The 12,539-nt window shown below is 42.5% G+C and overlaps 1 protein-coding gene across 9 annotated transcripts in view; it reads right to left on the reverse strand.

The window, feature by feature from the left end:
• The window catches only part of LOC139279984 (activating molecule in BECN1-regulated autophagy protein 1-like), a 505,692-nt gene that overhangs the window by 443,942 nt on the left and 49,211 nt on the right, over nucleotides 1-12,539 (reverse strand). For all 9 annotated transcript variants that reach the window (XM_070899374.1, XM_070899373.1, XM_070899377.1 and 6 more), the window contains 4 exons: nucleotides 7,733-7,996; nucleotides 5,725-5,783; nucleotides 3,219-3,402; nucleotides 1,756-1,928 (listed from right to left, as the gene is read on the reverse strand). In XM_070899374.1, coding sequence (XP_070755475.1) covers nucleotides 1,756-1,928; nucleotides 3,219-3,402; nucleotides 5,725-5,783; nucleotides 7,733-7,867 — 551 coding nt within the window. In that variant the 5' untranslated portion in view covers nucleotides 7,868-7,996. The remainder of the gene's footprint in view (nucleotides 1-1,755; nucleotides 1,929-3,218; nucleotides 3,403-5,724; nucleotides 5,784-7,732; nucleotides 7,997-12,539) is intronic.

Below are 12,539 nucleotides of genomic sequence, written 5' to 3' on the forward strand. Positions count from 1 at the left end.
GAGCTTCCAAGACCATATAATGATTGAACTACTGAACACACCTTCCCAATACTCTGGATAACACTTTTTGTGATGAATTCACGCCATCACTGAGAGCTGAGACACCAAATAAAGGAACACACTTTTTTTTCTCCCAATCAACTTGTCACTTAATTTTAATATTTTGACTAATAACCCCATCAGATTCTCAGGGGGAGAGTGAACATTTCCAGAGTTCGGAATAAATCTATTTACACAGGAGATTGAACAAAGGTAAATTTCAAATAAAACCTAAGCACATAACATATTTGCACATCTTCAGGAAAACACAACACATTGCAAAAAATATAGTCTGAGTTCCTACTCCTGATAGGCAACCAACGATCTGCTGCAAAGCACCCATGTGGATATCGGGCAAGAACCGAATCAGATTTGACAGTGGCTGAATCGCCCATTGCCTATTACTGTATAGATTCACACGTGGAAAATGATCACTTGGGCTAAGTATCAAGAGACTGACATCATCACATGTCACCGTTTACAGGAGATAAGGAGAGAAGCCAATTGTATCTGGTTACCACATTGTTAACTGAGGGTTGCAAATGTCTGTTTTATTTCTTGGCAAGTTTCACAATGTTTCCTAACTAAAGTAGGACATAACATGATGTTCGAGGACTACAACACTTGTATTGAAGGCCATGGTATACAGTACCAGTACTGCACTGGGTCAGCAATCCAGAGGTTGAGTGTTCAAATACCACCATAGCAAGACAGGAAATTTAACTCAATAAATTTAGCGATTTGTGGGCTGGCACCAGCAAAATAAAATGACCATGAAAGTTTCCAGATTGTAGTAACAGCCTCACTGGTTCACTCATGTCTTTTAGGAAAGTCCTACACTACGTGGTTGAGTCTTAATGCTTTCTGATGTGCCCTCTGCAGGCCACTAAGTTGTAAAAACAAAATCGCCCACTGCCATCTTCTTGGGGCATCTAGGCATGACCAATTAAAAGTGAGCTTACAAATGTCACCCATCTTCCAAGAACACAATAAAATGATGAGAATGACGTTAGGCAATTGTGACATAAATTGCCTGCTATAGTGTACCAATAATATGGCACTTATACACGAGCACTCAGCTGGCCCATACAAAACTCTGTATTTTGTTAGAATGACAAAGAGAAGACATTTTTACAATCAGTTATCCACATGCCTGATCAGGTCACATCAGAGATGACCAAGCAACATAGCTCTTTCTTTGCATTATGAAGTTTAAGGTAAATTCTAAACATTTTTCTCTTGCCTTGACTAGATGACACTCATTCTAATCCCTTCACAGGGTTTACATTGAGTAGCTTTCTCATCTTCAATATGCTTGTCAAAACAGAAAACTAGATACACTCCAATGGAATCAGCCAGTAAGATCCCTTAACGTGCATAATTTCCTACCACTGACACCTGAAGTTTTAAATTTGATTTAATTATGAGCAGTCTTTGTTTTTTTGTGACCCTGCACTAAGTTTTTGTAAAACCTCATTTAATGCAACAGCTTTCAGAAGTTCATCTTATTGATGCATGCACTGAACTGACGAACAGTATTTCAACTGTGAACAAGAAACTTTTGTTTTAAACAGAAGGCTCACATTTTTAGCTCCACTACAACAGAAAAAGACAATTTTTAACACATGGTATTCACATTAATACAGTAACATACACTTTCCAGGAAGCATCACATGCTATGGGCAATAGCTGTGAGTCAGTCTTGTGCACACTTACCTGACCCGCTCCATTTCACTAGCAGTTTTCACCACAGCAAATGGCTCTCGCCGACTCCAGTCCCAGAAGTGGATCTCATTTGCAGTAGCTATCAACAGGAGCTGTGCCATAGGATGGAAGGCTAAGGATGCTATGGCCACATTGTTCTCAGTAAACCAACTCTCGCTGCCTCCCTGAAAGAACAAGTAGTCATTGAAAAACATTCATGCTGTGTTTAGTCGAACACTGTCAATGTCCATTACCCAATGCAGTACCCCAGAATTTAATGAGAGATGGGAAAAATATATATTTTATGACAAAACAATAACGGTCCATTTGAGAGAAAAGTGTGAAATTATGCATTTTGATATAAACTAAATGGTACAATTCTAAAGGAGGTGCATGAACCCCAGAGACCTGGGGGTATATGTGCATAAATTGTTTAAAGGTGTTGGGGCAGGTTAAGAAAGCAGTTAAAAAGGCTTATAGGATCCTGGGCTTTATAAACAGAGGTATAGATTACAAGAGTGTGGAAATTATGATGAACCAGTACAAAACACTTGTTCAGCCCCAACTGGAGTACTGTGTCCGATTCTGGGCACCACACTTTAGGAAGGATGTGAAGGCCTGAGAGAAGGTGCAGAAAAGATTTACGAGAATTATTCCAGAAATGAGGGACTTCAGTTACGTTGATATACTGGAGAAGCTGGGGTTGTTCTCCTTGGAGCAGAGAAGATTGAGAGGAGATTTGATAGAGGTGTTCAAAATCATGAGGGGTCTGAACAGGGTATAGAGAGAAACTGTTCCCATTGGTAGAAAGGTCGAGAACCAGGAAACAGATTTAAGGTGATTGGCAAAAGAACCAAAGGCGATGCAAGAAAAAACTTTTTTTTTTTTTACACAGCGAGTGGTTAAGATCTGGAAGGCAATCTGAAAGGGTGGTGGAGACAGGCTCAATTTCATCTTTCAAAAAGGGAGTTGAATAAGTATCTGAAGGAGAAAAAATTGCAGGGCTACAGGGAAATGGCAGTGGCGTGGGAGTAGCTGAGAGTCTGCACGGCCTCGACGAGCCGAATAGCCTTCTTCCGCACTGCAAGCATTTGATGATTCTATGGTATTAGTTTTATATGAAGATTCAGATAGCTGGAACTGTCCATTCTTTCACCTGCAGTTAGCTGGTTACCAAGATAAAATTTCAGGGGCAGTTACCCATGAGTCAGTGCCACAAAAAGGCAAGATATGCAATTATGGCTCTTAAATCGAGTACCTTTCTTTAAAATCTCATCGAAAATTACTTTTTAAAAGTACATTTCCCTCATAAAAGCCCACAGTCAATGCTTGCCTTCTCATCCACTACTGGCCGATTAGCTCTGACTTTACAGTTGTGGCACTTGTATTATCAATTATGTTGTTTGCACTAACTTGCATAATCTCATCCTGAATCGTATCGTGCACTCGCCCGAGCTGTGGTTTTGCATACTTACATGTAAATCCCAGATTCGAACCTCCCCATCTAGACATCCAGATGCCACAAGCCCTTGAATGGTGGGGTGAAAAGTCACACACCAAGGTGTCCTTCTATGACCCACCAGTGAATGAATACATCTTCCAGACTTAACTTCAGTGATGTAAATATTGTGATTTACATGGGTGGAGGCCATTAAAGTCCTAAATGAAAATGTTAAAAAAAAGTAGTCAATGTGTCAATGGCTGTTAATTGTACTAAATCATGATTTCCAAAACCAAACTGAAAGGGTTTTAGACTCATCATATGTTCCCCCCCCGCCCCCCACCAGTGGGAAATGCAGTGGGGAAACCGTTTCCAACTTCACAGTCTCAATCCCATCTGGGTTGGAGAGGCGGGGGAAGAGAAAGCATTGTCGAGCACATAAAAAAAAATTGAACAAAAATATATTTTGATGAGACAAATAAACAATAATTTGATACATATATGATTACAACGAAGCTTGTGGGGGTGGGAGGGGGCATGGGCCAGGGGAGTTGTTGACTGTTTTGGTTATGTGCTGGACTCTCACCACTTCTGGTGAAAGAAGGTTCAAACGGTAATGGTCTCATGTACCACCTACCAGCAATGCACCCAAAACTGTCACTGCACAAACTGAAAACTGGGAAACCTTTAGTATTTGCTATTAATAGGCCGAACACTCATTTTTCACAGTCCTACAATCAAGTACCATATTCACGAATATTGAACGAAGATGGCAACAAAACAATTATTTACATTGAAATTTATTTCTCATGGAACTTCTCAAATCAAATGGCATGGACATTGGCTCCCTTACATAACTTCAGCCTGCCACTATTCGTTTAAATTTTCTTTACATTTTATAACATGAAGAACTAACTTGTTTAGCATATTTACCCTTACAAGAATTTCCAAGTTAATATTTGTTCAATCATGCCTGGATGACACAACAAAACACAAGGCTTTATTTAAAAAGCAATCATTTCAGACCAAACAAAACAAAACAAACACATTAAGTCTATAGGGCTCATCAACTTTGAAGACCTTCGTTTCAAGGCAGTTTTTAAAAAAAAATGCAATTAAAATAAACAAGTGTAACTCATTTGATACTGATGGGATTGACTGTTGGCAACCTCACAAAAGAATTGAGGAAATTGACAATTATTTCCACATGAAGCTTCAATTTTATTTTTGAAGCAGGTCCTCTTTCAACATCGCCCGAGTACTCACCCCTATGTTTAAGAAACAAAGGAAAGAATAAATGAACTTCCATTCTAGCCTCTTGTGCATTGCCGACTTACATCGCTCTGCCATTGGCGGCCATAATGCAGCTGTCTAGGCCCTAGCTCTCTGCATCTCTTTCTCCTCCTTTAGGATGCTCCTTAAAACCTAATTAATTGACCAAGATTACGGGTCACCTGTTCCAATATCTCATGTGGCTCAGTGTAAAATTTTGTTGGATAATGCTCCTGTAATGTGCCTTGGGATATTTTGCTAGGTTAAAGGCACTTTGCAAATTCAAGTTGTTGTTAAATAGCATCTTTCGGGTGGTGATAAACACTGGGCAAGCTGGCAACTGGAAAAACTCCCCCTGCTCTTCTTGAATTAATGCCATGGAACCTTCTACATCCACCTGAATCTACAGATGTTAAACGTCTCATAGAAACATAGAAAATAGGTGCAGGAGTAGGCCATTCGGCCCTTCAAGCCTGCACCGCTATTCAATAAGATCATGGCTGATCATACAGCTCAATACCCCTTTCCTGCTTTCTCTCCATACCCCTTGATCTCTTTAGCAGTAAGGGCCATATCTAACTCCCTCTTGAATATATCCAATGAACTGGCATCAACAACTCTCTGCGGCAGGGAATTCCACAGGTTAACAACTCTCAGTGAAGAAGTTTCTCCTCATCTCAGTCCTAAATGGCCTAGCCCTTATCCTAAGACTATGTCCCCTGGTTCTGGACTTCAACATCGGGAACATTCTTCCCGCATCTAACCTGTCCAGTTCCGTCAGAATCTTATATGTTTCTATGAGATCCCCTCTCATTCTTCTAAATTCCAGTGCATAAAGGCCCAGTTGATCCAGTCTCTCCTCCTCATATGTCAGTCCAGCCATCCCTGTAATCAGTCTGGTGAACCTTCGCTGCACTCCCTCAATAGCAAGAACGTCCTTCCTCAAAAGACAGCGCCATCGACGATATAGTTCTTTCTCAGTACTGCACAGAAGTGTCAGTCGAGATTATGCGCTCAAATCCTGGAACGGGGCTTGAAGCTATAATCTCCTCAGAGTGCCGTTACATTAACAGGACATTGTGAAAATTGTGATCCTGTTGAAACAACGAAGTGATAGAATCACTTGTCAACGTTGTCCCAAAACTGTAAATAAAATAATTTTAAAACTTACTCATTTTTAATAATAAGGAATAGTTTTAGGAGTTAGCATTGGATCATTTTACTTTAAAGCTGCTCAATGCAAGCAGCTCAGTCATGTTGCCACCTACCTGTCTGGGCTAAATGCCAGTAGGAAAGTTGATCTGGGACTGTCTGGAAGTTCTACTTTCTGTAAAAAGAAAACAACTCAATGAAGACACAATACCCAATACACTGGAATATTTCTCTCAAATTCATCTTTCATGATACTGCTGTGTCACACCATTGATACAATTTGCCCAAGAATTGCAGTTCCTCTATTAGAAAACAGTTACAAAGCCCCTGCTGCTAATAGCCCAGTGATCACTGCAGTATTAAACCTTACAGATCAGAAGGTTCTCAGCTCAAGTCTCCACCTGTGCAGTTAGCTGGTTTCAGCCACAACAGGAGTCGCGACTTTACAAGTACTTCAGTGTCCCTGGAATAGAAAAGGATTAAAAAACGTGGTCAAGGTTCCTGCTGCCAATTGCCAGCCAGCATACCCTGCTGAACTATATGTGTGTATGACCAGGTGCGGGGAAAAAAAAAAGACTCCGCTGTGGTTGAAGGTTGGTGATCCTCATGGATGAAGAGCGGAAACTTACATGAGACACTAGAGGTACCTCCCAACAACACTGAAATCACACCGCAGCATCAGTCAAACCTCAGGGCAGAAGAAGAAACAGGAAGCAAGGCACAAGAAGACTCCTCACAAGCAGCATCACTGATAAAAGTATTTTCATGAACTGGCATATTAATCTACATCAACCTGGACCAATCTAGTATAGCACGAACCCAAAATCCCAATTTCATCTGCACCATTTGGGGGAAGTGCTAGGGTACATGGAAGGGAAAAAATGCAAACTGTAAAAAGAGGGGAAGAAATTATCTGTTACCTCCATGTGCTGTTCTGGGATGTTATCAGAAAGCAGGAAAAACTGCCATTTTAAAAGACTACCATAAAGCTTCAGAGTCCACAGACTCGCAAGGGATTTCCTTATCAACGGAGTGAAACGTGCTGCCCGACACATATCAAATCGCAGTGAGGAAAATTGCGCAGTAGATGATGATTGAGTGCAGCGGACTGACTTATGGTCGAGTGCTTCAGTCAAATTGCCTATCCTCACGCTTTAGAATTATATTGCGAGAATGGGAGAAAGCTTGGATTCAACATTAACGGAACTTGAAAATTCAATCTCCTTCTTCCTTCCCATTACAATCAACCCCCACAGGTCACCAACCTCAAAGTTGGCAACAGACACTGGGTCGGCATCTTCTAAACTACAACTTCACTGCAAAGCACTTAAAACTTCTAATAATTCAGTGTTTTCCAATGTGGAAGTAAAACAGCCCATGCACACTGTGGCCAAGACGTCCTCTGCTCGCTTGAGAAGCTGGGCCTGCTGCATGCCATTAGCACAGTCTCCAAGTGTACGGATTGCACTACGTTTAATGTACTGAAAAAAATAACATTGCATATATATCTTTATATCTAGTGCCAGCAATCAATTTGGAGTTAAGTACACACCCACCGCCCGCCCGCTCTCCCCTCCGGCCTCCATTGCTGTATTACTTGCCTCTATTATGCTGCTTAATTTAACTGCCCAGTAGTGCTGCTTTTCAACAGCTCCTGTTGTATTGCTTTTTAAAAAAAAACTCCAAAAGCCTGTGTTGTGCTCCTTTATTTTTCATAGCTCCAGTTATGTTGGCTTTCTGTATTAAAAAAAAAGCACGATTCTGGTGCTTTTTCAAAAAATAATTTCCTTGGTCTCGCAAGCCTTTTTTTTTTAATAAAGCCCCAAGAGTTCAGATAACCATTCTCAACTGGTTGGCAGTTGAACTTTGGGTAAAAATGCAGTCAGGGCTACCACTGCTGACCACTATCCAATGACATTCTGGCCGTAGTCATCATTCCATAAGGGACGATTATGCTCAAGCAACCTGAATATAAAATGGAGGGCACCCCTGGAAATAATCTGAAGCAAAGAAACATGCCCAAGTAGAATTAAATCAACAGTTTTTACATACTTGAGAGCCTGCAACTCAAAAATGAAACAAGCTGGTTTAGTATTAACAATGAAGGCTGCTGATGTTGCTCACCTGACTTTCCCATTGCATCCATCGTGTCTTGTCCTCCACCAGCTCCTCCAAGCATCTTTGACAGCCCAGCTCCTGGGAGCCGCGCTCTCGGCTGGTCAGGATTTGGATTGCATTTTTGCGGTCAATGCTCTTCATCGCTACGAAGCTCAACCCTCTGTAAACTCTCAGCTTCCAGGGACCGTGGACTTCAGATCACCAATTCTAGGTTGAGGCCACAGTTAAGAACAGGCCATACAGAATACGTTGGACAATGGTCTTTAAAAACTAGAACAGAAAAAGAAACATAACATTAGCTTTAGATAGAGCTGCAGTAAACAGGATTGTCTTCTAATTTCCATAAGTTTTGTATTCCTGTATATAATTTTCAGTGTTTGCAAACCACAAAAGCTGTCCACTAACAATCTAATTGAGAGACACATTTATGCCACAGGTCACGTTTTGGGGTTTTCATGCTCGATACTTTCTTGGGTTCACAAAGGTTGACCACACATGCAAGCAGTCCTTACGACCTCAGTGATCCGGGGTGCGCCCTTTTCTGCCACCATCTAGGTAATGGATAGCAAAACCCAAGGATCATAACGGAGAATGCTTACTCTAGGCACCGGCTACTGGAGCGAGCCCGTGTGATTCTCTTCTCTTCAGAAAGCAGACTGAATGTGATTTTACCAGACCAATTCTCAGGTTCTGAACAACAAATGGTTTTACTTAAATAAGAAAAATAAATGAACAGGAAAATTTACATTTCTCTACATTCGATACATAAAATAATAAAGACACCACTCGCTTTGTCTCGAAACATAGACTTTAAACTTGCTGAAGATTCAATCTGGCTTAGTTCCTCTGCTGCAGCAGTACAAAAATTTAAAACACAGCTCAGGTTGTTGACTACAAACCTCAATCACTGACCAATGAAGCTCAATATAAGCCTATAATTGAACTGTCCGGTCCACAGAGCTGCCTGTCAAAGAAGTTCACTGCCCATCAGTCTCCACTTGAAAAAGTCTCAAACATAGCTGTGAATCAAATCCACGACCACATGCTGGCCTGATTCTTTGATCTGTACCAGGATTCCTCGGGATGATCATTGCAAGACATGCTTGCCCACAGCAATACCATTCAAACTTATTTGAAGTTGAAGTGGTTAATGACTGCAGCTCAAGAGTCAGGCATCTTTATTGAATGAACAACCATTCTGTAACAATGGTTAGCATGTTTGTGATTCAATGCGATTGCCCTGGCTAATGAAACAACTAATACTTTAGACACGTGCATGCCTTAAACTCATACCTTGTGGAAACCTTTCAAGCCAGCCTGTCTGAACTCAACTGACAGCTTCTCTATCGAGAAGTACTCAGTGTGACATTGGATGTTAACCTCTTGCATACTGTTTCTAGCAATGAGATATAAACCGAACACTGATAAAAAATACATTTTTGGCACTACATAATTATAAAAAGAAAATTTTTGGTTAATTTAATAAAATGCACAACAATGTTTCTGCCCTCATAAAACTTTGATCATCATTTTTAAAATAGAGCTCCAACAAGCTTAAGTTGGCTGATCTCAGCTAGAAGAGCAACAAAGGTACTATAAATTGGCATTGGTAGCTTATAAGGTAGTTGGGGGTGGGGCGGGGAGGGAAGAAAAGAGGATGAAATCAAAAATATACCATGATTATACAGTGACCACTGCTGAAAAGTTCAGAGTGTTAGGCACGGGTGAGAAAAAGACCAGACTTGCTCTCCACCGTGCTAAATTGGATACATTCAGAACAGATGTAGTAACTCAAAAGTTATGGGCCATCAGCAGAATTTGTCATCTCATGGCCTGGCATATCCCTCACTCTACCATTAAAATCAGACCAATGGACCAATCCTGGTTCAATAAGGAATGCAGAACAGCAGGAGCAGTACCAGGCGTACCCAAAAATGAGGTGTCAACCTGGGGAAGCTGCAACACAGGACTACATGCATGCTGAACAGTGGAAGTAACATGCTGTAAACAGAGCTAAGCGATCCCACAATCAACTCACCAGATCAAAGCTCTGCAGTTCTTCCACATCCAGTCAAGCATGATGGTGAGCAACAAAACAACTAATGGGAGGAGGCTTCATGAACATCCCCATCGACAATAATGGCGGAGCCCAGCACACGAGTGCAAAAGACAAAGCTGAAGCATTTGCAACCCTCTTCAGCAGAAGTGCCGAGTGGATGATCCATCTCGGCCTGCTTCTGACGCACCAATCATCACAGAAGCCAGTCTTCAGCCAGTTCGATTCACACCGTGTGACAGCTAAGGCTATGGGTCTCGACAAAATCCCAGCTGTAGTGCTGAAGACTTGTGCTCCAGAACTAGCCACGTCTCAAGCCAAGCTGTCCCAGTATAGCTACAACACTGGCATCGACCCAACAAAGTGGAACATTGCCCAGATATGTTCTGTTCACAAAAAGCAGAACAAATCCAATTCGGCCAATCACAGCCCATCAGTCGACTTTCAATCATCAACAAATGATGGAAAGGTCGTCGACAGTGCTACCAAGCGGCACTCACCAGTAATTTGCTCACTGATGCTCAGTTTGGGTTCCAGACCTCATTACAGCCTTGGTCCAAACATGGACAAAGGAGCTGAATTCCGGAGTGAGGTGAGAGTGACTGCCCTCGACATCAAGGCAGCATTTGGCCGAGTGTGGCATCAAGGAGTCCAAGTAAAGTCAATGGAAATAGGGGGAAAGCTCTCCACAGGCTGGGGTCATACCAAGCACAAAGAAAGATGGTGTGGTTGTTAGCCAATCATCTCAGCCCCAGCACATCACTGCAGGAGTTTCTCAGGGCAGTATCCCAGACCCAACCATCTTCAACTGCTTCATCAATGACCTTCCCTCCATCATAAAAGGTCAGAAATGTAGATGTTTGTTGATGATTGCAGAGTGCTCAGTTCCATTCACAACTCTTCAGATAATGAAGCAGTCCATGCCCACATGCAGCAACACCTGGACAACATTCAGGTTTGGGCTGATAAGTGGCAAGTAACATTCATGCCGTACAAGTGTCAGGCAAAGACCATCTCCAACAAGTAAGGGTCTAACCAACTCCCCTTGACATTCAACTGCATTACCATCATCGAATTACCCACCATCAACATCCTATTGGGGGGGGGGGGGGGGGGGGGGGTCACCATTGACCAGAAATTTAACTGGAGCAGCCATATATGTACTGTAAAGACAAGAGTATGTCAGAGACGGGGTATTCTGCAGCAAATGACTCACCTCCCAACTTCCCAAAGCCTTTCCACCATCTACAAGGGATGAGTCAGGAGTGTAATGAAATACTCTCCACTTACCTGGATGAATGCACCTCCAACAACACTCAACAAGCTCGACACCATCCAGATCAAAACATCCCGCTTAACTAACATCTCATCCACACCTTAAACATTCATTTCCTCCGGTGCAGTGGCTGCAGTGTACATCATCTGAAAGATACATTGCAGCAAGTCGCCAAGGCTTCTTCAACAGCACCTTCAAAATCCGTGAACTCTACCACCTTGAAGGACAAGTGCAGCAGCTGCATGGGAAACCACCACCTGCAGGCTCCCTTCCAGGTCACACACCATCCTGACTTGGAAATATATCGCCGTTCCTTCATCATCACAAATAGCAAGGGTAATACAGTAATCACGGGAGACTTTAATCTACATATAGACTGGGCAAACTAAATTTGCAGTAAAAGCGTGGAGGTTGAGGTCATGGAATGTATACAAAATAGTTTTCTAGATCAGTATGTTGAAGATCCAACTAGGGAACAGGCCATTTTAGATCTAGTATTGTGCAATGAGAAAGGGTTCATGAATAACCTTGTAGTAAAGGGACCTTTAGGGAAGAGTGACCATAATATGATAGAACTTTATATTGAGTCTGAAAGCGATTTAGTTAAATCCGAAACTGGGTTATAAACCTAAACAAAGCAAGCTACGTAGGTATGAGGGGAAAGTTGGACAAGGCAAATTGGGAAACTGCATTAAAAGGTATGACTGTCATCATCATCACCATAGGCGGTCCCTCGTATCAAGAATGACTTGCTTCCATGCCAAAAAGGGATGAGTTCACAGGTGTTTCAATGAAGGAATATTCCAGGTCCTGAACTACATGTTGAAGGGTGGAAGATGCCTGTGCGTGGATTTTTATTAATGTGTGGTGACCGTTGCCCATCAGCCACCACATGGGCTTGACAGAGCTAGCTCTTGGTCCAGTGGCAAGGATTAACCAAGACAACTGGAGACCAGCTCTGCTGCACGGACCAAGTGTGCACACATATTGCAGTGTGGGCAGGCCAATGTTGCTCCTGGGCCCTCGCCTCTTCTGGGCCCCGATCACGTTGCTTTGCAATCTCTCGCCGCTCCTTCATTCTGACCTCGCCGCACCTGCTATACATACCCACGCTCCAATCAGCTACCTGGACCTTGGTGATGTCCAATCCAATCACCCTCTTCACAGCTGTCGCCCTCCTGAACCCCGACCTGCCAATGATTCCCGCAGGTCGGGGCCGCCATGTTGGACCTGCAGAGCGTGGAGCCCGACCCGGCATTCAACTTCTCTAATGCGATCCTCGTTGGCCTCTCCACAAGGTTCAGGTCATTTAAAATACTGTAGCTCGTGTCCCGATGCCACCCCCTCCAAGTTCATTTAGTGCCTTGTGCTCCAGCGTGTCAATTGCAAGATTCTCATGCTCGTTTTCAAATCGCTGCATGGCCGATGTAGAAGATTAAGGGGCAATATAATTGAGGTGCTTAAGATGATCAAAGGAGTTG

This window comes from Pristiophorus japonicus, chromosome 14 (assembly GCF_044704955.1).
Source record: "Pristiophorus japonicus isolate sPriJap1 chromosome 14, sPriJap1.hap1, whole genome shotgun sequence".
Classification (NCBI taxonomy): domain Eukaryota; kingdom Metazoa; phylum Chordata; class Chondrichthyes; family Pristiophoridae; genus Pristiophorus; species Pristiophorus japonicus.